This window comes from Phyllopteryx taeniolatus, unplaced genomic scaffold (assembly GCF_024500385.1).
Source record: "Phyllopteryx taeniolatus isolate TA_2022b unplaced genomic scaffold, UOR_Ptae_1.2 contig_24, whole genome shotgun sequence".
NCBI lineage: Eukaryota > Metazoa > Chordata > Actinopteri > Syngnathiformes > Syngnathidae > Phyllopteryx > Phyllopteryx taeniolatus.
The window spans coordinates 3,410,421-3,435,923 of NW_026903162.1; the positions used below are offsets into that span (position 1 = coordinate 3,410,421).

Here is a 25,503-nt window from a genome sequence, read left to right on the forward strand (position 1 = left end):
AGGCAACGCCTGTAGGTCGTTAGCGGCCCACAGCATCAGCCGGCCTCCTTAATGCTCCCCGCGAGGCCGTTAGCGCGCTGTCGCTGGCCAGCTAGCTGCCTTGTTAGCGCCATTAGCAACCAATTGATAGCTAATAGTAAAATACGATGGCGCCGGGAACGTGGACTCTGCTGGAAAGACGAGGCGGCATCGGGCCGGAACGCCGCCGCGGATCTTGGCAGTCATAAACATAAAAAGTCAAATGTTTTTGGTGACATTGTCAACTCGTAGCCTGGCGTGCATATTCAAGCGTTTTCTGGCAAGAATCCGATGTTGTCCTTTAAACATAAACAACGTCTCATGGTCTGTGTTTTAGTTTTGGTTTGTGTTTTAGTTTTGTTCCATGTTTTCCTGGGTTCCCTGTTTGTCTTGTGCTCATTAAGGTTGTCGTGTCCACCTGTTCTCGTCTACTTTGTGTCGACCAATCAGCTCTCTCCAGCCACTCGAGTCTTGTCCAGGTGTCCCTCGTTGTCTCGTCAATTTGTTTCTTTCCGTTCTGGTCGGTTCATTGTCGTTGTCACATGTCTTCGCCAGTTGTCTTTATCATTGTGGTAAGTTTTGCTTTATCCAATATCCTTGTTATCCTTTTTTGAAGATTAAATATTATTATTTTGAGACTCCCGCACTCCTGCCTTGCCTCCCTGCTTCCCTGCAATTGGGTCCACCATGTTCTTGCCTTGCGTTCCTCGGCTTCGCCCTAACCACGTACGTGACACAACAAGGTTTTTTTTTTATTTTTATTTTTTTATTGTCGGTCAGCTTCGGAGTGACCAAATTTCACATTTCCCATCATTCTTTACCAAATGACACTGCCAACTAGTGGCCTCCCGCGCACATTACATTGGTGGAATTCCGATGTTGACGGCGGAAATTTCGATGTGTTCTGACAGTCTGAAACCGTTTCGAATCTGCAATTACTGTCGCCTTACTCGGGGTGGGGGAAACAAGAACCGAATTCACTCACACGTCTGCTCCGGCCGAGTTCAAAGTTCGTGCGTGCCTTGATGTGATGTGGCTGTTGATTTCGTGTTAAAAAAAAACTGAAAAAAAAGTAATCCAATCATAATCCCAAAGCGGATCGCGGAGACCTCCTGTGTGGAACAATTGTTCATCAATTGGAGTCAGCTGTTTCCACAGATGCTAATGTTCTTATTATCGTGGGATACTTTTTTTTTTTTTGTCCACCAGCTCGTCAAAACAAGACGCCGAGGCTTGACGGGGCGGGGAGAGTCTGTCCTGAGCAAGAAAACCTTTTGGAAGTACTCGTACAGTTCCTTTCCATTCTGCTCCTTCTGGCGTGCCCGCGTAGGCCACCGGGTGGCAGTATAACGCGGTCACGCAGACTCAAACGAAGACGAGTCGCACAGCTCCTCATCTGCTTCAACTGAAGGTGAGTCGTATAGCATAAAGAATATATCGTTACTTTGTCGGCATGTGCAGCTCCACCGTTTGTGTTCCGTTGCTTCTAAAACTGCGACTCTCCGTGCTAACTGTTAGCATGTCGATGGTGTTTTCCATCCGTTGTTAGCATTAAGCTAAGCAGACTCAATACTGAGGCGGAAGAAGAGAGAACAAAGAGAACAAAATGCTTTTCATTAATATTATTGATTGACAGTTATTATTATCATTTATTATTATAATTACAACAAAAAAAGTTTGAACCCCCCCAATTCTAAATTCCAGTTTGATCGTCAAAAATTGTCAAATTAAAAGTGAGCAAGGTAGAATTATATTTTGCTTCATATTTATTTAGATATTAATGAATCTGTTTATATCATTAAAAAAATAATAATCATACAGTATAGAATTATCCATCTCACTGATCATAATAAATAAAAAAAAGCAAACCATCAAATACAGGTTTGATGTTGGGCCACATATTGTGCTAAACATTTATCATTATTATGATAATTCATTTCCATATCCAGTATTATACGAGTGTCACTGACCATTCATCTAGTCATTGTTTGGGGCAGCCAGGGGCACCCCCCCCCCCCCCCCCCGTCCCCTTTCTCCATGGTGTGGGGGGGGATCTTATGAATATGACCCCCTCCTTTTTTTTTTCACCCCCTCCTCTTATTCCCCGCTCCTATTATGCGAGTCCACTTCCGAGCGCAATCCGATCGACATTTTGACTCTCTCTCGCGCGCGCGCAGCCGTGTGAATCCGGCGCGCACGCGCACGTTGGACCACGCGCGCGCGCACGCGCGTGTGTGTTTTATGACAATTGATATTGTTGTGTGCGCAAAAAAAAAAAAAGTGAGACTTGAGAGAGACAGAGAGTGGTCGTCATTCGGCGCCCACCACCATCATCATCATCATGATATCATCCCTCCACAAAGCCCCCCATTCATCCATTCATTGCGGCCCTGGCGCGTGCACGTCTGCATAATTGCATTATTGAGCGCGGAAACTGCGCGCGCAAACGCACAGTTCCCGTCCTCGTGCGCGTGTACGTGTGTGTGTGTGTTTTTTTTTTAAATTTTTTTTTAAAGAAAACAAAAGTTGCCTCCAAAAGTGTTGTTCCCAAGCGCGTTCGGGTTTTGAAGTGAGAAGCGTTATGCAGATATCATAAATAACCTCATCATATTTGGATTATATTATTAATGCGAGAGAAGGTGGAGACGTCAGAGGGGAGGAGCGTGTGCGCGCGCGCGCGCGCATCTCGGCGAGGCGGCTTATTTACATGAAATACGCCACAAGGTTACAGTGCGCGCACGCACGCGCACGCGCGCAAACAGGCTGACATGCGCGCCCGCATACGTACGCTCGTCATCTGGAGCGCTCGGGACTTGTTTAAGCGCACGGTAACGCGCCACGCGCACGAGCCCCCCCCCCCGGACTCTTCTTCTTTTTCTTCTTCGAGGCACCCAAAGGTGAGAAATTCCACTTTTCGTGTTGTTTTGCTTGTTTTTTTTTGTTTTTTGTTTTGGTTTTGTTTTTTTTTCTCACGGGAATTTTGCTGTCTCGCGTGGCGGCGGCGGAAGCGTCAAACGCGCGAGAGGACGTGCACGAGCGCCGCACAATTTGGGATTAGTCGCCGCCTTACCCGGGAGGAAAAAAAACCCAAAAACAAACAAACAAAAAAAAAAACAGGAACAGTGGAGGTCAAAAAAAAAAAGAAAGTGGATTTTTGTTTTTTCTTTCGTCCGCGCGGATGATTCCCGGTGCCGACGGACGCGGAGGCTCGATCCACGGGACACGCGGAGCGAGGACGGAAGGAAGGAAGGATAGAGAGAGGGAGAGGGAGAGAGAAAGAGGGAGGGAGTGGAGAGAGAGAGAGCGAGCGAGCGGCGTGGAGGGGAGGGGAGGGGGTTGGTGGTGGGGGGGGGGGGGTTCACAAGGACAAGATTCCCACGTCAGGTCGGGATGCGCGCGCGGAGCGTGGAAGCTCTCGAACAGGTCCCACGCGCACTTTCGCCCCCTCCGTCTGCGTGCACGCGCCAGGAATTCCCTCAAAAAAAGGTAAGCTCATCGGAGCGCGTTTGTTTATTTCTTTGGTACGTTTTGCTGATTTTTTTTATAATTTTTTTTAGGATTATTATTTTTTTTTTGCACCATTAAAAAGGTGAGCGTGAAATTCATCACGCGGCAATTAGAGCGCCGATGGGGCTGCTGGATTTTTTTGTTTTTTTTTTGTTTTGGGACGTGGACTCTTTCGTGCTTTTCTTTGGGTTTTCCAACTTGAGCGCGCGGCGTCCCTCTCGGTGGAAAAAAAAAAAAAAAAAAAAACATCTCGGACAGAAAGTTGGCCAAAAAAAAAAAAAAAGATGAGAGAAGAGAGCGTCTAGCTGCCATTTTGTAAGCGACGCGGAGCAGATGTCACTGCGGGCGGGAGGGGGTGGGGGGCTTCCGCAGGGGCTCGAACCCGGCCAGAAAGTTGGCCGAATGTCGAGGGAAGGACCCCCCCCTCAAGTCACGTTGTCTGCGTCTTCCATCTTTCCAACCTCTTCGTGCACTTTGACGGGTTTCGCGGCACTCGAATGGGCGAGCGACACACCAGCCTTGTAATCCCATTGCAAGTGCGTGCCCTTTGAACCCGAGGTCACGTGACTCGAGCCTGCCACCTGCACCTCAGGGGCAGGGGGGCGGGGGGGGGGTCTGTCGAGAGGCTCGCCGACAATTAGGGTCGGCGGCCATGTTGTGTGAATGTCGGCTTCTTGATGAGGCCTCGCCGTCGCCATTTGATCAAATTAGGATTTAAAAAGTCCATTTGAGACCTCGTGGATTTGTAATTTAGTACCCCCCCCCCCCCCCCCCCGCCCCACTTTGGAATTGCAGGAAGTGAGGTTTCTGAGCCGCCTGTCAATCACCGGCGCGTGACGCCGTCGTCGTTTTACGCCACGCGAGCGCCTCGCGCGCACGGCGATTCGACTCGCCGTGCCGTGGAACCCCCTTTGCCCCCCCAGAGCCCACCCCAGACCTGGTGTGGGGGGGGGGCTTTAATTAACAGTCATTGTCACAACAGCCACTTCCTGCTCGTACCTGCCGAACATCTGAGTGCGCGCGTGTGTGTTACAGCAGCCCCCCCCCTCCCTCCACCTCCCGCCCGACGACCGCCGTGCCCCCCGCGGCGACGCCGACATGCCGCCGCGGCCTCGCTCGTGTCGCGCCGTGACCTCAAACTCTCCGGCGCGCGCACACACACACACTTGAATTTACCACACACAACTAAGCACGTAAATGATTAATAATAAATAATAATAAAATAAAAACCAAGTACATAAATATAAAAAAAATTTTTCTTCTTGTTTTTCTTTTTTTTTCTTTCACTCGAGATGAACGCGCGACTAATCGCCTCCACGGGTCATAGGTCATTACTTGGTGTCATAATTTAGTGTGGTTTGTCGCTTTGATACGCAAGTTTAATACGCAACGCAAATCGCACTAACACACACACACACACGCGCGACATGTCAATTAGTAACACACTTCATGACTCGATGCTGCAGTTCGATTAGTTTAGTTTTCTACCAAGTTTAATATGCAATGCGCGCGCACACATACACACTTGGATCAAACACATGGATAAATATGAATCGTAATATTATTTTTTTTTTTGCCGCTGTAGTTCGAGAACCTGTCACTTCCCGACAAAAGCGACCTTGTCCCCCAAAAGAAGGGACGCCCAGGGAGGGGGGTCTCTCTGTCGGAATAATTTAACAATACATATTTAATAAGTAAATAATTCCAACGATGAGAATTGATCACGCGCAGTCAAGAGTGGCGTTCTTCATATTCCTGTGGGGGGGGGGGGGGGGGGGAATAAATGTTCCGTGTCAAAGTGGGCCTGCCGCTTGTGGAGCATTGTGTGTGTGTGTCACATTAATGACGACGATGATGATGATGATGATGATGAAGACCAGAATGCATGATGATGTCGTCATGTCTCCTCGCGGTATAAGTGTGTCACTCTGGAGCGTGTGTGTGTGTGATATGAGACGTGGGGGTCCTTGTGGGGGTGGCTCGGGCGTCAAGTTTGATACATGAATTAAAAAAAATAATAAATGCAGTTTATAGCATATTTAGCATTTTTTTTGCAGATGGGAATGGAGAGGCAGGAAGTTTTCCTCAGCGGGGTCGGAACCATCCTCAGTCAAAAACTTGAATATATTATATTGTATTTATTATTTTATGTCAGATTCAATCATTATTTTTGAAACTATTTTAGGATTGGTCATCCATTTTGTTTGTTGTAGATCAAATCCGGTCCAGTGACATTATCGTGTAATAGCAGCAGGTTTTGTGATGTCGAATAGTGCAAGCATGTGTTGCACGCGTGTGTTTATGTGTGTGTGTGTGGTGGAGGGGTCCTAATGGGGGTCTGAGTGGGGGTCATCAAAGTTGATGCCTGAGTTAAAAGTGTGGCACAGAAAGAGACTTGTGACGGCGTGGAGTGGATTCGGGATGAGTGTGTGTGTGTGTCTGTTTTGGGGGATTGGGGGGCGGGGGGTGGGTGGGGGTTGGTAGGTTGTCAAATGTGATGCCTGTATAAAAAACAAAAAAATAAAATAAAAAAAAAAGTGCTGGACAGAAACAGACTTGACTTTCATGCCAGAAAGGGTTTCAAATTATCTTTGGAAGGGGGTGCACAATTTGGGATAGGTGGAGGGTGTGTGTGTGTGTGTGTGTGTGAGAGAGTGGGAGTGGGGGGTGGCGTCACATTTGTTGCCTGAAACTAAAAAACATTTGTGAGAGAGGAAAAAGGGACTTGCCTCTTCATGCTGAGAATGTTTTTGGAAGGCCAGCAAGATTTGGGATGAGTTTGTGTGTGTGTGTGTGTGTGCATTAGGGTTGCAGCAGGGGGTCCTGTCACATTTGTTGCCTGAATTAATAAACAACTTGTATACAGTATTTTGACTTTTTTTTTTTATTATTATTACTCTTGTTCATCCCTATTGAATTATGCCACTGGCTTGCATTCTATTGTGTGTGTGTTGGATAAGGAGTGTTTTGAATTTTTTTGCGGCGCAGGTGTGCGGGAGTGTGTGCGCGTGTATCAACCGCGCCAGAAGTTGTGTGGCCTTGACACAAGTGCAACTCGTGTGTGCGTGCGTGCTTAAAAAAAAAAAAAAAGAAAAAAGACAGAATTGCTGTTCATGTTTTTGTTTGCTCGGCTTCACTCTTCTCTTCTCTTCTGTTTGTTGTTGTTCTTTTTCCCAAAGTTCATTTGGGATTTTGGGATGTCAAGAACCCCCCCACGTCCCCCACCCCCTCTTCCGCCCCCCACCTCCATCTTTGATGTGCCTGTTTTCCGCCATGTCATTCCCGGAGACAACAGCTTAGCGGCTGTCAATCAGGCGGCTACTGTTTAGCATTCACGCGCTCTCGACAGGAGCGAGAGTGCGTGTTCACGTGCGAATGTGTGTGTGCGCGCGCGCGAGGGTCACGTCCCGTCGCACAGTTCACACGGCGTTGGCGAGCGGATCAGGAAACGCGTGCGGGCGTTTTGCAGCCGCCGAAGGGGGAAACCTGACGCTAACGAGTCGCGGTCGAACAAGATGGAGGCCGAGGAGGTGGAGGAGGAGGTGCCCGTTTCGGCATGATGAAGAGCACTTCCTCCTCGTCTCCTCGCCGTCCGCATCCTTGTTGTCGTTCTTCTCCTCTTCTTCTACTTCTTCCTCCTCCTCGTTCTTCTTTTCCTCCTCCTCCCCTCAGAGGCCAACGAGGAGGCGGAGACAAATCTTTATGATGAAGAGCACCTCCTCCTCCTCCCCGTTCTTCTCCTCTTCTTCTGCACTTTTTCCACTTCCTGCTTCTCCGTGTCTGAGGAGGAGGAGGTGCTCTTCCTCATAATCTTTCTCAAAGGCCAAGGAGAAAGGAGGAGGCGCGCCCTTTATTTATGGAGAGCACCTCGTCCTTTTCTCCTCCTTGCTGTTACCCTCCTCATCCTTGTTTTTCTCCTCCCCAGAGGACAAGGAGCTCAGCTTCCTCCCTCGTTCTTCTTCCTCTCCCACGTTATTATTCTCCTCCTCCTCCTCGACCTCTGAGGAGCACCTCCTTCCACTCCTCCCTACTTCCTCCTCCATCGTCTACTTCTTCCTCCTTGACCTCTTTCTCCTCCTTCCTCTTCTTTCTCCTCCTGCTTATCCTCGACGTCCTCCTCGTTCTTCTTCCTCCGCCTCCCTATTCCTCCTTCTTGTCCTCGTCTTTTTCACCTTTTGCCTCGTCTTTACCTCCTCGTCCTTTCTCTTCTTCCTCCTTCGTCTTGGAAACCGAATTTGAACCCCTGATTTGATTCCTTGAGCCTCACTTGGAACCCTACTTTCAAAACCGAACGTCCTTTGACCCCCTAACAAAGGCTTGAATCCTTAATTTTGACCCCGTCTGAAAATCCTGATTTGACATCCTTATCAAGACTTGAAACTCTCAAACTTTAAAAAACCCAATGCTTGCTGGAAACCCTAACCCTGACTTGAAACCTTAATTTGAATCCCTAAAAAAAATACAATCCTCGTGTGAAACCCTAATTGAGGTTAACCCTGTTCGAAACTCGAACCCTGACTTGAAACCCATCCTGTATTGACACACTTGGATTGAAACACTAAATTGAATCCCTCAAACTTTATTTTAAAAACCAAACCCTTAATTGAGACCCGAACCAAGGCTTGAACTTTAACCCCCAGCCCTGCCCGGAAAGCCCTTTTTGGAAACTGTAATCAAGAGTTGAAATTGAATTTTCCTTAAATTGGAACATTTTCTTTGAAACCCTTCCCAGTGTCTTAACTTGGAACCCAAAAGCTTTCTTGAAAACCCGAACTTGAAATCCTCTAGCATTATTTGAAACACTTGTCCGACCGCCGTTACTCAAACTCGAAACCCTCATTTGAGAGTGTGAAGCACGTTTAAAAAAAAAAAAAAAAAAGTCAAATAAAAGCGAGCGGCTGCCGCGTGCTCATCAGAGCTTACAAATGTGATGTGAAAGCGTTTACATTCCGCGCCAGGTCTGGCGGGTTAAAACCACAATAGCGGGATATTGTCCCTCCCGGGGGTACGCGTTCATCTGGGCCTTCGTGTGTGTGTGTGTGTGTGTGTGTGTGTGTGTGTGTGACTTGTTACGCCGCTCATCCAGTGGAATTCTATTTTCTTTGACAATGCCTTGATCGGAATTTTTCTCCGTCACTTTGTGTTCGGGATGGACTGACGGAGGAGGACGACGACGGGACGGGGGCGCTCGTGCCGTTGACATTCTGTCGACGTGTTCCTGTGAAAGACAGCTGCTGCTTCTTCTTCTTCTTTTTAAGTCCAACTTGGCAAATTGATTGATTAAACTGCATTGCGTTAAAATGTCACGACGTTAAAAATCCCGCACACGCGCCCCGACCTCTGACAGTGGCACGACGAAAGTGGATTTAAATCGTTTACGATCAACTCTTTTCTTAATTAATCGAAACCGTCGTAAATATTTGGAGCGACGGTTAACGTCGTCATTAAAAAGAGACGCGAAAACAAGCTAAAAGGAGACCTCTGCCAAGGTTGATGCTTAAAAGGGGAAAAAAATGCTGACATATTCTTCGTATATTAACTCATTGATTGCCAGCCGTTTTCAAAGCAGTTTCCCATACAGTTTTTAAAGCATTTTGACAGATTTTCAAGACCCACAGGCCATTGTGTTCCGTGACAATATAAGCAGCGAAGCTACCAAAAGAAAGAATAGACTATTCTTTCACCAGGAAAAAAAAACAACAAACAGTTTGCTTCTAGCTTTTTCCGTTCTTTCGTAAGCAGCAGTAGAACATGTTCTGGTGTGGCAAAAACAAAGATTTGTGACCCTAAAGCAGAGAAAACAAACTATTTATGGAAAGAAACATGCAGAACAGTGACTTTTACGCTAACATTTTTTGCTTTTTGTGACACTTCAAACAACAACAAAAGTTCTTTTGATGCCAAAATAACAATTTACAGATACTACAAACGCGCCGTGAATGATGCTGACTCACTGCATGGCTGGAGTTGTACGTCAGTGGCTTTTTCACATCTTTTCCCACAATCACGACGCACACTTTTTACTAACTACCATACTATGTTTGTACCATACATACAATATACGTACTCTGTTCGAGTGTGAGGTGCTTAAACTTGTCTGACTTCCAACGTGTTGACTGTTCGCTCCCTCATAATCGACGTGACAAGATGAGATTCAGCTCCTAATCTTTAACTTCTACGCTGATCTCAAATCCAGTGACGCAACGTCGCCATCTGCAGGAAACTGTTTGTCATTACATTGCTTTACAAAGCTGAATTTCACAGACAAGCTGAGTGACAGACTCTTCCACGCCTACCCTGTTGAAAAACTCATTGACGAATATATACGTGGGTGGCAGTGAACGGTTAGATTCCAGTTGACAAATGTAAAAGTCCACGGCAGTGAATGAGTTAACTTGCACTAACATGAAAAACTGTCTTGTATTTGGGTGGATGTGGTCAACTTTAGCTTTCTGTCATTTTGAAATCCCAGTTGCCAGCGGCAAGCTAGCAAATGCTAACAGGACTACAATGTTCAAATGTCCAACGTGACACTTTGCAGTTATTTGCAAAAAAATAAAAAATTTAAATTGCTTATGATTTTGAAAATGTAGTAAATATTTGGAGCGACTGTTTTTCATTTTTTTGACATACTGTATCAATGTCATCATAAAAAAAAGTGGACACAAGCCATCTAAAAGGAGACCATCGATATTGAAACATTATCAAAAATCAATCAAATAATTGGGATCGCCCAATGCATACAACGTACTGCAGGACGACAGGATCGTAACATTTTTGAGTTTGTGTCGGGGGGACGGTTCCATTTTCCATCGCGTTGCAGCAAACATAACCGACTGTAATACGGGAATGGAACCATTGTTGACTGTGGGACGGGGACCAGTTTGATCATGAAATTCAGAAAATGTCAATCTATTTTACATAATTACCACCTCCATCCGCCGGCACGGAGGATGACTGGTTAGCATAGCTGCCTCACAGTTCTGGGGACCGGGGTTCCAATCCCAACCTCGCCTGTATTGGGTTTGCATGTTCTCCCCGTGCCCGGGTGGGTTTTCTCCGGGCACTCTGGTTTCCTCCCACATCCCAAAAACATTCCCAAATTTTCACAGTCAAATTCTCAAATTGAGAGGGATTTTACATATTTATATCGTCATTCTGCACTTGCTGACCAATTTCAACCATTTCAACTTCAAACTTTGGCTACTTCCGGACATATTGGGAACCGTTTATGGCATTCCCAGCTTTTCACGATGAAACTCCCGACAATTTAATTAATTCCGCACCATTTCAATCCAGCTACAGATTCATTACTACGATCGTTGTTATTATTATTCAAAGAGTAGGGCATGAGTAGATGGTGTCTTTGAAGCTAGCAGCCAGCAAAGGCTAACAGCGGCACGTTCAAGTGCAGCGCGTGCGTGCGAGCGAGCATCACTTTCCCTTGGCCGAGCCGCGCTGGAGTGTATCGTGTGTCAGAGTGGAGCTCAGGTGACGCTTAGCGGGTCAGCCGGGCTTCCAGAAGCTCAAGTGAGCGCCGACCCCTCTTAGCCCTCCGACCGGCGGGCTACGAGGGCTCTTCGCCACAGTACTCCTCATCCATCCATCCATCCATCCATCCTCTCTCCTTCTGCCATACCTCCATCCACTTTCTCCATCTTTCTTTCTTTTCTTCTTTTTGACTGAATCAATTGAAAGTGAATTTTTCTTATTTATTTGACCATAATACAGTTTCCATAAATGAATGACAATTTAATGAGATGAATGAATTTGAAAAATGGAGAACTGTGTATCAATGATCCCAATATTAAAGGGATGGTGGGGGGGACATTCAAATGAATGCAACAAATATTCCATTTTAAACACTCAGTGGGCCGGATTGAAGCCCCCGGGCCGTACTTTGCCCACTCATGCTCTAAACACCAAGCAGCGTCTTTGGCGACTTTTGTCCCCTAATTGCAAACAGTTCGCGCGTGAATAATGAAGACTTTTGAGCACACTTGAGGTGTTTCTTCTTCTTGGGCTAATTGTTGTCAAACATGGCCGCCGGCGAGCAGACGAATGCGCGATGACAGAAAGAAGAAGTGGATGAAGGCGGACGCGGCGAGGAGGGATGATGTACTTAACGCTATCTGGAGGTTTGCCTCTCAACGAGCGACTTCCGCAGATCGGCGGCGGCGGCGTTGATAAATTGGCTTTGATAAAAGTGGCGCGAAATGGCGGCACACCTCTATTAAGCGCCGCCGCATTTGTCAGCAGCCGCGCGAGTCAAGCGAAGGGTTTTAATGTCACACAGGCGTGAATTAAAGACTCAATCCAAAGCGCTCACAGCTTCTTTCTTTTTTTTTTTTTGGTATTATTCCTCCGAGTGGCAGCGGCGGCATCAAGGCGCCCGTTCTCTTTGCCTGGCGGGACTTTTTTGTCGTTACGGTGAACGGGAGGCGGGAGGAAGTCAGAACAAGTCTCAAGTCTAAACCTTCACGTTTTTAAGAAGGCCAACATCACAAACTTGTTGTCTGAGTCGAGTCAAGTCATTTGACTCGAGTCACCCACCTCTGCAGTGAACCCACAACGATTCGTCATTTTGCCAACTCGCACATTTTTCCGATAATAAACAACTAAGCTATGCTGATTGTTCGTGAACTATTTATTTGTTAGCTTGTGAGTTGGAAAACAAGATTTCTAGATTATATTTGTGGGGACCTTTAGCATGTGCTACCCAGTGCCTTAATGTTTCAGAAAGAAAAAATAAAATAGAAGAAGAAGAAGAAAAAAAAAAAGAAGTAGAAGGTCCCTGGAGACGGCATGCTTAATTCCACATTAGTGTTGGACGTTTATGCAAAAGTCAACAAGAAAGGTCCCGGAAGGCAAACGGAGCGAACACACGAGCGTCTGTGAACGCCTCGCGTGAAAAGCGCCGCTCACAGCGAGGAAACTGTCTTATTTATGGAGATATTTTTGTTTTATTCCAGGTAAATATGCGTCTGTTTATTTCCGACCGCCTGGACCTCCTCAAATATGTCCATTGCTTTTAACCCTAAGAAAAGTTTTGGGGAAACATTTAGACTTTAAAATGATCTTTCTTTCATAATAACACAAAACTTTTTTTTTTAACCAGATATAGAAATTTGATGTAAAAAGTGTATGTTTTGTATCTGGTTCAGCCAGAAAGAATGTTGTTTTTTAACTTGTTCTAATAAATTTGTGGCTACTGCTAGTTAACTTAACTGTCTGTGCTAGTAGAGTTTTCATAACATGCTAAGTTTTGTGGTCCCAAATAATCAACACCACTAAAAACAAACACAAAAGAAACAGTATTCCGTATGTGTGTAATGGAAATTAGCAATCCAAACATTATTAAGAAAAACACCGCTAACTAACATTTGTAAAGCTAATTACTGTAGCTGAGCCCTAATGCTAACATCGCTGCTCTGCATGTAAGGTAAACCAAGCATTAATTTCCAAAACAGTGTGTGCAATCTAGTTAGCCTAGCTCAAATTTGAACATCTCTGCTATGCGCGTCGCATAAATTAGCATTCGAAACATTAACTACCAAAACACTGCGCACCAGATTTTTAAAAACTATTACCTTAGCTCGAATGCTAACTTATCGACAATGCTTGTAACGTAAATTAACGATCCAAACATTAATTACGAAAACGCCAGTGGCGTGTTTATATATATATATACTTAGCTTTGCTTGAATGCTAATTTATCTGATATTCTTGTTAATTAACAATCCAAACATGGATTACCAAAACACTGCCAACGAAATATTTCGAAAGCTCATTAGTTTAGCTTGAATGTGAACAATGTCTGCTACGTTTGTATTGTAAATTAGCAATCCAAACATGAAGCAGCAAAATCCTGCAACATTTGTAAAGCCAGTTACAATGGATGCTGCTAGCTAGCTTAGCTCCCAGTGCTGTGATTGGAGGGTTGTGACAGTGTTTTTCGCCTGTTGTGCTTCCCCAGGCAGAGGTCACTCTCCTCCTCGTCGTTGTCCTTTTTTCCTCCAATTTCGGTGTCTGCAGGCGGCCTCTCGTACGCTTTTGTTGCCGGAGGTAATCTGCCAAGTGATCTTAATTATGGAGGTACGGGACCACTCCCCCTCAGTAAACCACAAAGACCCCACCCCCCATTTCTTCGCCTCGCTTTTTCTACGCCAAACACGCTTTTAATCAAACGGTGTCGTTATTTGCTAATGAGGGCGAAGGGGAACGCTAGGACCTCCGCCATGAACATCGTCTATATTACACACTACAAAAAAAATAATAATAAAGTGCACAAAATAAAACAGGGTTTAATTACACATGCTGTTGCTTGGATTATTAAAAATAATCGCAATTATTGATTTTTCTTTCTTTCAAATGAATAAAATAAAATTGGAGACAAAAAATCTTAATTGATATAAATAATAAATAAATATTCATAATAAATAGTAGTAGTTTATTCATATTTGACAATACCAGAAATATTTAAATACAGTATGGGTGTATGAATTAAAAACGTTTTTTTTTTTCACTGCATATTTAATTCATTTAATGTAGCCCGTACATGAAAAATAATTGAAATAAAAAGATGAAAATAACAAGTCCATCCTCCATCCATCCATCCATTTTCTGAGCCGCTTCTCCTCACTAGGGTCGCGGGCGTGCTGGAGCCTATCCCAGCTGTCATCGGGCAGGAGGCGGGGTACACCCTGAACTGGTTGCCAGCCAATCGCAGGGCACATAGGAACAAACAACCATTCACACTCACAGTCATGCCTACGGGCAATTTAGAGTCTCCAATTCATGCATGTTTTTGGGATGTGGGAGGAAACCGGAGTACCCGGAGAAAACCCACGCAGGCACGGGGAGAACATGCAAACTCCACACAGGCGGGGCCGGGGATTGAACCCGGGTCCTCAGAACTGTGAGGCTGACGCTCTAACCAGTCCGCCACCGTGCCGCCCACAAGTCCATCCTGTTTTATTCTATTTATTTTTAATGTTAAAAAATTTTCAATTTAAATAATAATAATAATCATGTTTGTGTCTATTAGCAAATACCAGATATAAAAAAAAATCATTGTGCGTAACATTTTAAACCTTTTAAATATTTCATCATATATTTATACTAGGCGGCATGGTGGCCGACTGGTTAGAGCGTCAGCCTCACAGTTCTGAGGAGCGGGGTTCAATCCCCGGTCCCGCCTGTGTGGAGTTTGCATGTTCTCCCCGTGCCTGCGAGGGGTTTTCTCCGGGCACTCCGGTTTCCTCCCACATCCCAAAAACATGCATTAATTGGGAACTCTAAATTGCCCGTAGGTGTGAACGTGAGTGCGAATGTTGTTTGTTTGTATGTGCCCTGCGATTGGCTGGCAACCAGTTTAGGGTGTACCCCGCCTCTTGCCCGATGATAGCTGGGATAGGCTCCAGCACGCCCGCGACCCTAGTGAGGAGAAGCGGCTCAGAAAATGGATGGATGGATATTTATACTATGTTAATTAAAAAAAACATTTTTAAAACAATGTCATAAAAAGAATGAAAAACAATGTCCAATTTTCTTAAGATTTTTAAATTTCGTTATTTTGAACTTCAGGATGGTCCATTTGTAAAAAACAAAGTGTATGATGTATAATTGTTGCCGCTTGTGTATAACTGGTCAATTGAAAAATACATCTTAATAAAGAAGAAAAGAACAAGGCCCCTCTAAATTGTTTCATTTAATATTAAATATTATTTACAATATTTAAAAATACATTTTGGTCCCGGGTCAAGCGGTCTGAACAAGTAAAAAAGGAAAAAGAAGAGTTAAAGGAGCAGAGATCCTTTGAAGTCTTCAAAAAAAGTCTTAAATTAGATAACCTGAATGGAATTTTTCTTAAAAAAAAAAAAAAAGACGCATGATGCTTAAATGTGCCGTTCAAAGGTCTTAAAAAAGGCACTTTGTTGTTCTAAATAGAAACTTCAAAGGGAATATTCCATGTTGTTGCGTTAAGATAAAAGTCTATTGATGTGGATTGGATAAAAAATTTTTTTATTAAATTATATTTTCCTTATCAAAAAATATTATTGCACAATTTGTCCAAACATGATGAAGTCATTTCAAGGCCACACAAGTGGTCACATTTAATGAAGAAGAGGTCGTGAAAAAAAGCTGGAAATTTGGCTTCCTTAACGCTGCACATACCCTGGTGTGTGCGTATAGGTGTGTGCGTGTGTGTGAACATGACGGTGAGTTGGGATGGGGGTCTCGGGTGGGGGCTGTGGGGGCCCGAGACGGGATCCATTACACAGAAAGAGGCGAGGCATTGACGAGATGATCCGATGAGGATTAGACTCGCAATCCTGATGGACACTGAAAAGGTGACCACAGCGTGTGTACGTGTGTGTCTGTGTGTGTGTCCTCGCCATGATACCCCCACCCCAACAACTAACCTCCCACCATTCTCTCGGGGGTCTTTGCTGAAGCCATTTCCGGGTCATGTCGAGGTTAAGCATGACAGCAGTCAAAAAAAAAAAAAAAAAAAAGTAAGTCTGGGCTAAACGTAGCATTGGCTCAGATGCTAACGCCCCTGCTGTGTATGTAGCATAAGTTAGCAAAGTTCACCGCATTTATAAAGCTACTTACAATGGGTTAGATAAGTGGCTATAACTAGCTTAGCAGACCATGCAAGAAGAGTTTTTGTAAGAAAGAAATGTGAAAGAAAAACAATCACAAAATACTGCATTGGCTTGACTGAACTTATTATTCGCTCGAATGTTAACCTCTCTGTTGTGCATATAGCATAACCTAGCAAGGTTTGAAAGATGAAATCAAAACATTAACAACTAATGTTGTAAACATTTTTAAAGCCGCTTGCTTAGCTATGCCAAGTAGCTACCAGTAGTTAACTGCCAAATCCCAATTTCTTTTAATATCCATGTGCGGCTCTTTCATAGATGGAAAAAAAATATCTTTTAAGATTTGAAAAATGCTCGTGTGTATCAGGCCGAAGTTAGCAAGTTTTCGAAGATGAAATTAAAAATATTATGAAGAAATATAACGTGTAGCCATTTGTGAAGCTAGTTACAATGGATACGCTAGTTAGCTGCATTTGCTCATTGTTTTTGTAAGGTGCTGAATGTAATTTTTTTGGGTGGGGGGGTTGCAAATGTTCAAAACTAAATACAAATTTAAAAAAAGAATGAAAGATTTCCTAAATGCAGGTCGATTTAGCTCACACGCTAAAGTCTTTGCTAAGTGGTAACTACTAGTTAGTTTAGCTTCCTGTGCTAGTAGAATTGTTTGCTTAAAGTGCTCTTTTTCTTCCAAAATGCCCTCCAGGAAAAAAAAAATAAAAATCAAAGACAACAACTTGAATGACTGTAGCTGAAATGTTAATGTCTCGGCTAAGCGGCGACTGCAGTTTTGCTTAGCTGCTTTGGCAAGTACAATGTTTGTCAGATGCTAAATGTCTACTTTTTTGGTTCCAAACTCAACTCCAGAAAAACAAGAATGAAAAAAAAAAAATCATCTTGAATTGATTTATCATTAGCTTGTATGCTAACACATCTGCTCCGCATGTAGTGTTAGTTAGCATAGAAAGCAACACTGTGAGCCAATCTCTGTAGCGCTAGGTGCAATGATACACAAAGTGGCTAGTGCTAGTTAGCTCAGCTTAGTTTAGCTGCTAGTGGCCCTAATGGGAATTAACTGTGACATTTTGTGTCAAGGGATGGGCCGCTGCCGCCGGGGTTAAACGGCGTGACTGGCATTTGGGGTTTTTTTGGGCGTGTGTGCGCGCGTGTGTGCGCGCGTACTTATATTATTAAAGGTTGCCTGGGTGCTGAAGTGCGACAAAGCAGATGGCCTTTACATAAAACATGCTAAGAAGATGATTAGCATCCTCCTCCTCCTCCTTCTTCTTTTACAGTAAAAGTAGCACACATTGTTTCTATGACGACGCCACACAACAGTCTTTTTTTATTTTTTTATTTTATTTTTTTTATTTTTACTAAAGTCTGTTTACGGCGTACAATTGGGAATGTGAAACAAATATTCATGGCAAAAAACTGGGAATTTCATGAGATTAAAATAATATTTTTACCAGAAAAAAAAAAATTTGAGTGTTTTTCTAATATGATAGGAAAAAAATAATCATTGATAAGAATAATGGCATATTTCATCTGAATTAAAGTCATAATATAGTTTTCAGAAAATAAATGATAATTTATGAGAATGAAGTTGTATGACAGTCCTAATATTTCACCAGATTGTATTTTTTTTTTTTTTTAATGAGAATGTTATTGTAAAAGTAAAATCACAATACCGCCAAAAAAAAAATGGACGAATCCATGAGAACAATGACAATATTTGACCTGATTTACTTAAACGTCAATCATTTTTTTGACTGGAATAAAATTGGTAAATTTATAAGAATACAGCTGTAATATTATGCAAAAAAATACGGTCTGAATACTTCAGAAAATAGTCGCAATATTACAAGACAAAAAACTAGTATGTATCTTTCATGGCTATGGCATCATTTCATATTTTAGAAGGTTAGCGCTTGATGTGCGCACCCTGTCGCACAGTCGCCTCGTCCTGGGGGAACACTGGGGGTACACGCACGCACGCACGCACGCACGCACACACACACACACACACACACACACACGCTGTGTGTGTGCGTGTATACAGCTTACTAGCCTCCTCAAGTTTTTATCACCAATCTGTCATGCACAAGCACGAAGCTCACTCCTTGTGCAACACCCAATTATGCTCTGTGTGTGTCTGTGTGTGTGTGCGTGCGTGCGTGTGTGCGTGAGAAAGAGAAAATGACTCCTGGTCTTATGTGAATAAGATAATATTACCACACAAACAAACAAACCAATTCTACAATGAAGTCGTAATATTGCCAAAATACCTCAATGTGTATTATGAAGTCATAATAATACAAGAAAAATATCCTGATTTTATGAGAATAAAGAAAAAAAAAAAAAAACACATTCAATCAGAAGTCATTATTATTTTGTGAGTTATAATATTATGAAAGATTTATGAGTTTGAAGTCACAATAACATTTAACATTTTTCATTATTTTCATGTAAATGATGTTTTAGAACTGCAATAAATATAATACTTCATTAGAATTAAGACTGTACTTATTTACAAGGGAAAAATAGATTGAGGAGAATAATTCTGTAATATTACAAAAAAATCTTAATTTTATGATTTAAATTAATATAATATATTTTATGACAATAGTTGTGTTTTGTTTTACCTCATGAAAATATATTTTTATGAGCGAAAAGTCATATTTGAGGGAAAATGTATGGGAAAATGATAATTTTACACAAATATAGTATATTACAGGGCAAGGAATTATATGAATAGTTTTCATATTCTGAGGGGAGAAACAAGTGATTTTGAAGACTAAATCGCAGTTATGTGAAAAAAAGTTTTTAAAAAAGTCATATTTTATATTTTATAATATTTAAAACTAATTTTAATTTAAGGTCATAATATTTGACCGTAAAAGTGGTAACTTTATGAGAATAAAATTATAATACTACAAGTTAAAAAGACTAAATACTTATTATTTTACCAGGGAATAAATGCATTTTAGAAGAATAACATTTTATTATTTCAAGAAAATGGTTTCATGTGATGAAGTAATAAAATTATGATGGGGGGGGGGGGGGGAATCCACACTTTATAAGAAGTTGCAATAGTTTACCATAAATAATGATAATTTTATGAAAAACTCATAGTATGATAAAACATTTTTTCGAGCCGAATTATTTTACCTTAAAAAATTAACTTTAGGAGAATAATGTTCCAATAATACAAGAGAAAAACTAATTTTATTAAAATTAAAGGATTAATATTTTAACAGGGGAAACAAGTTATTAGAATAAAGTCATAATATTATGACAATATAAAAAAAAAAAAAACTTGAATTTATGAGAATATTAGCAGGAAATCCCAAATTCATTGTAATAAAATTGTGATATTTTGTCTTCTATTTTTTAGGGGTAAAAAATAATTTTACTAATACAAGATGACACCTTCACCTCAAGTTTTTATCCACAGTCAGTCCTGCACGAGCCCAATTACGCACATCGTGCGCGTATCCGTGTGCGTCTTCCAATTTTCCTTCGGCGACCCGCTTGTGTCCCTCCTCTTCATCCTCCTCCTCCTTGTCTTCCTCGTCCGCCGCCTCTCACAACAAAGCGCGTTTGTTGTGTGCCGCGTGCTTTTGGACTCTCACAATTAACAAGAATTCAAATGAAGGCGTTTTGTTTGAAGGACCTGCGAGACTTTTTTGTTTTGTTTTGTTTTTTAAGGGGGGGGGGGGGGGGGAAGGGTTTGTTTGTTTTAATGTTTAAAAAGTCTCGTCTGGCTTCGTTTGTTGACGCCACCTCCTCCGGTTCAAGCACTTCCTGTTTGGCGACGCGCGATTGATGAAAGTTTGGCGCACCTCTCGCTGTTAAAACGCTCTCTAATTGGGCGGCAAAAAATAAATAAAAAAAACACAAAAAACAAACGCTTTGTCGTCGCTTTAAAGACCAAACGTCACGTGCGACTGAACAACAACAACAAAAACATACTTTTAATCCTGTTTTTTTTTTTTTGGGGGGGGTACAAAATCATCTGTACAAAACAATAAAAGCTTTCAATCTCTTTTATACATGCACGCACACACACGCACGCACGCACGAGGCTGCACGGAAGATGAAAAGATTCAAAAGGAAATGTGACATTACGTACTCGCCTCTCAAACTTCCGATATTGTTGTCACGCACGCGCACTCACGCCTCCGATGCTGTGCGCGCGCGTGTGCGGCGGCGAATAAAAGGTTTTAGAACCCATCTGGCGGCGGCGGGCTCGCCGGTCCGGCCGGCCGGCCTCTTAATGACAGGCACATATTCTCAAATGGGTCTTGGCAGATTATTCGCAGGTACTTGACTTGCATCTGTTTGCAATTTTGCAAATGTACGCGCGCACACTTGAGCCCGTCGGAAAGAAAGGCCGCGAAAAATCGAACGAAGAAGAAGAGGGGAAGGCTATTTTTAACCCCGGGGATGACGAAAGCCGTCACGAAGACACGTCGGGCGACGCTGGTGGTCCGCACCTGGACTCAAACTGACGTACGTTCCGCACAATCGGGCTTTGGGAATCGTCCCCCCACCTCCCCCAAAGGAAATCACTGAAATAGAAATAATGTGCTCCATCATAAAGAGCTTTATTAACGCTACAGACAATGTTTTAAGTCACGTCAGCGCTCTTAACTGTCATAGAAGAAGTTAGGCACTGTTAACACATGCTTTCCCAAAAGTCACTGAACACTTTCTTTTTTCCAAAAGGCTTCAAGCAGAAGAGTTTTTGCGGATGCTGAATTCCGTTGCAGCCCCTCCAGATGGACTTCGCCTGGCTTTGCGCAAATGCCTGCTCTAGGAGTTCGGTGTTTTCATCAGTGCCTGGTGCTGGCTGAGCCTTCTGCTGCGCGGTTTGTCACGAACACATCCCGTTTCGAGAAACTTGCCGTCGATAGCGTGCAATTGTACCGCGCGTCGTCGTGGCTGGATGGTCGTAAAGCTTGTCAAACTGGCGCCGAACTGCACTCGTGGGAAGAAAAACGTCTTGTCAGGTGGCTGTTTTGCAACGCTGTTCCAAAGTCAATTGGCGAGTCACGGGCGAGCAAGTTTTATGTTCACAAAACCTGCAAAGCCCAAGTTGTCAAATGCTGATACCTGGAACCAAATTGGGAAAAGGAAGAGTGTATAGTGACTTTTGGGACAACCTGTATTAATGCGTCAAAAAACAATACGACACTCAATCTTATCAGAGTCGAGGCACGGGGGCGGTGCAAAAGGTACCGGTACAAAATGCAGCGACAACAAACAACTCTCCTCCCCAGAGTTTCAGCTCCTTCGTCCGCATCAGCGGCTACCCAGCGCAGGTCCGACATTCGGTTAGCCAGCTAGCTACACCCCGAAAATGCATCTTTTTCTTTTTGGAGAGTATGCCGGCGTAGCCGCTTTTCGAGCGCCTCGCCGTAGGCCATGAGTGGACACACGGCACGCAGAGAAAGACGGAAGAGTGACGAGGGCACTGAAAGTTTTTGAAAAAGTCGGACTTGGGGGGAAAAAAAAAAAAAAAAAAGACGTCCTACTTGACAGCTAGCATGCGTGGCCGCTGTAGAGCGCCTCGTTGTCGCGGCATGGATAAGCTCCACGACGCTAGAACAATTAGCATCCTTTTTTTTTTTCCAAGTGATAAAAGCGGTATTTGATTGACTGTTGACAGATGAGCTGGGCGTGGTTTCGGCGGAATCAGCCGACACACACACAGGTTTGAGAGCAGAGCCGATCGCTGATTTTTGAAGCTTTATAGCATTTTCTATATTTCTCCCATCATTCAAATTTGGCAGGGTTGTTAATGGCATCGTTAGCCTCCATTTTGCCAGCTCCCATGTAATCGCGCTCCGTTTTTTGCGGCTGACGTCCGACACATTGTTGAGCCGTGGTTGACGAGCCCCCCTCCCCAACCCCCCCCTCCCCTGCCATGACCTCACAATGACATCACATCTCCTTCTTTTTGCGTGTGTACTTCTTCCCAGCTCCAGTGTGACCTCACCGCTTGTTATTTCTAGCATGTGGCGAGCAGCTGACCGGCTTAACCCCCCCCCCCACCCCCCGGCTGAATAATAAGGTGGCCTATTGTCCCGGCCGGCGAGCCCACCCTGGCTGCGGTAATTGCGGAGGTGGTGGTTACAATTACATTAATGACATATTTCATCAAGTGTGTTTATGCAGCGTCAAGAAGAGGCCCAACTTTTGTTTTTGCATTCCCCCCGCCCTCTTGCTTCTTAACTCCCCCCCCCCCCCCCCCCCCCTTACCTCGCCGTAACGCCCTTTGTGCTCGTTTTATTAGCGGCAATGGAAAGGGGCGGTGCTCCAAGGACGAATTGTGGCCAAAGTGTGCGCCTTGCAACTTTTTTTATTTTATTATTATTATTTATTTTATTTTTTTACTCCCCACTGCAAATGTTTATTTGAACAGTAAGCTTGTGATTTGAATATTTGTAATCCCTGCTTAAATTTACAGGCCAGATGAACTTTTTGGCACTGAGAGGCAAACATAAGCGGGATTTTCTCAAAAAGCTCGACAAAAATTTAAGCCATGTGCCAGCCTTATATAATTTTACACCACGCCACAAATGGGGGGGGGGCAAACAAACCAGCATCCGTCTTATTTACTTTAGCCGCCGTGCTAATGCTAGCACGTGCCAGACGCCGGAGCAGACATCTTGTTTGGCATGAATTATTGTAGGAATGATGGATGAATGGATGGATGGAAGAAAGAAAGAAAGAAAGAAAGAAAGAACGTGGAAAGAAATGAGGGAAGAAGGATGAAAGAAGCAGGAAAGGAGTAACAAAGGCAGGATTTAAAAAAAAAGAAAAGCTGGGAAAAGTAAGGAACAAAGAAAGAAATGGAAACGGACCAAAGAAGGAAGCAGGAGGAAAGAAGGAAGAAAAGATTAGAAAAAGGGAGGAAAGATGATGGAAATATGGAAGCGGGGGAAAATGAACAAAAAAAGGAAGTCATGAAATGAAGAACAAATGGATTAAAAACAAAAAAGAAAAGATGAAGGAAAAAAGGAAGTGACGGCAGAAAGCAAGGGATAAAGAGCAAGAAAAAGAAAGAACAAATAAAGAGGACATTAAATGCGTGAAGTCAATTTAGGCCTTTTCCCTGACAGAATTAAAAGAAGGACAGAAGGAAGGAAGGAAAGGGAGGAAGACGCAAACTCATTCAGGTGTCTGTTTCCTCACTCGGCGTGTGTGTGCGCGTGGTAACATATTGCGTGTGTGTAGGGACGTGGAGGAGGTGTGCGTGCGTGCGTGCGCGCGCGTGCATGTGCGTGTAGACAACAGTTGGGTGAACAGATGAATGAGTCGTCGGCCGCCGTCGTGGTTGGCACTTAGCGGCGTCAAGAAGCTTCTCTTAGAGGCCATTAAAATATACATTAACACACACACACATGCACACGCACACACATTCGTGCCAGCATTCTGTGTGGAAGATTCTGACACAGAAGCAAGGTGTGGAAGGCGACCCATTTTTGACCAAAGTTATTTAGCACCTGGCTGTAATTATAAGAAGAAAACGGGGGTTGGGGGGGGGAGAATTTGATTTACATATATTTATTATTTACGGCTGGTTTACTTTATTTGAGCCCATTTTGAGCCACGTGCTGAAAAGATTCATTAAAAATGTATTTCAAAACAATATGTACAGTATATTAAAAGAAGGAAAGAACAAAAACAATTTTATTTTATTATTATTATTTTTAATTTATTTATTTACAATGTGTCAATTTGAGACCATGTTTAGCCATTATGTATGGATTCAATTAAAAGAACAAAACTAAAGACAATTTCAATTTTTTTTAATCAGAGCCAATTTTTAATCATTTAAAACATTTAAACACACACACACACACACATATATATATATATATATATATATATTAAATTAAAAAAAAGAACAAAACTAGACAATTTTTTTTTTACATACAAGTTTAATCAGACCCAATGTTTAATCATTTAAAACATTATTTAAACACACACACACACACATATATATATATATATATATATATATATATCGTTAAAGTAGAAAAAGAAAAAAAAACAGGCAAAATTTAGGTTTTTACATTAAAAAAAATACATATTTTGTATTTTTTTTATAGAGCGGGTCAATTTGACCCACAACACAACAGGAGGGTGAACAAAATATTACATTTGTGGCCTTGTAAGATTTAAGCATTATTTCGATGAAAATATGTCATCCTAGGAGTGACTGCAGAGGGACGCTTTCAAGGCAAAACTTTATTATGGCGTGCACAAAAAGCACGCTAACCTTTTCCTTCACACGCACACACACACACACAGATACACAACAGGAAACAATAGCGTGAAGTAAGCCGAGTTTAAAGCAGTAAAGTAATAAGGCGAGAGCAGTCAAGTGTTGTTGATTCTACAAAAGATGCAGGGGGAAAATACACACATCAAAACACACACAACACAAACATAGCAAATGCAATACACACACACGGGGAGCGTGTAATGCACAATGACACGCGCGCGCACACACGGAGTGTAAATCCAGAGCAGGGTTGTGTGTCTGGCAGCGGATTTTTGAGCGTGTGCGTGTGTGCGCTGGGATGTAATTCATTTTCCATCTCTGTTCATTAATCATTGTTAAAATTAGTGATCCATTTCTTCCACTCTGCCATCTGCACTCAGCCTCCTCACAAACATGAACGCCGGCCTCCTAATCACAAGTGACAAGGCCTCCAAATAGCTTTTTTTTTTTTTTTTTCCTTTTCCTTCCGCGCACGCCGCCGTCACACTCCAGCCGGCCGACCGACCGTTCCGTCCAAAAAAGGAGGCCCGAAAGACGGCAGATGTGCCACACTACTTGAAAATAGCAAACGTTTTCACTTGAACTGGCACAGAAAAGTGCAACTGCTGAAACTGTCTTTTAGCATGTTAGCATATTCACCAATCTTGTAAGAGGTTAAAATGTTAGCATGTTATCCCCTCACGCCGTTAGCAATTCATAACCTAACATTTAGCACACTAACATATAGCGAGTTAGCAACATGACCGATGACACTAAATTATGCATTGTGTTCAGATTCAATTTAAAATTAAAATGGATAAAATGCTAACATGCTAACAGTCCATACCAATAACAACCAGCATAGCAATTATTTACATCCGAGGCTAATCCGCAATGTTTTATCTCGCGCTTGTTTTCGAGTGTTTTTCCATTCAAATGTGCGTCGTCGTGCTGTTGCGTTGTTGTTGTTGTTCCGCTTGACGCAAAGATACGCTGTCAATCACGCGCTATCTCTTAAAAGTCGTCGCGCTAACAACTTCCTCGTGGGGAAGGTGGGGGGTACGCAGATGTGGTGGAGGGTCTGCACGGAGG

General features: G+C 43.1%; 1 protein-coding gene across 5 annotated transcripts in view; it reads left to right on the top strand.

The window, feature by feature from the left end:
- The first annotated feature begins 518 nt into the window (after positions 1-518).
- Positions 519-25,503, top strand: part of znf536 (zinc finger protein 536) — a 187,973-nt gene continuing 162,988 nt past the window's right edge. The window contains exons 1-3 of one of the 5 annotated variants that reach the window (XM_061764985.1): positions 519-590; positions 1,228-1,429; positions 20,865-21,007. Coding sequence is in view for 2 of the 5 variants with exons in the window: in XM_061764982.1 (XP_061620966.1) it covers positions 2,787-2,915 (129 nt within the window). In the remaining 3 variants the exon portion in view is untranslated. Of the gene's footprint in view, positions 591-1,227; positions 1,430-2,589; positions 2,916-2,980; positions 3,505-20,864; positions 21,008-25,503 lie in introns of those variants that run through there. The other 4 variants (XM_061764987.1, XM_061764986.1, XM_061764982.1 and 1 more) reach the window with 4 other exon arrangements.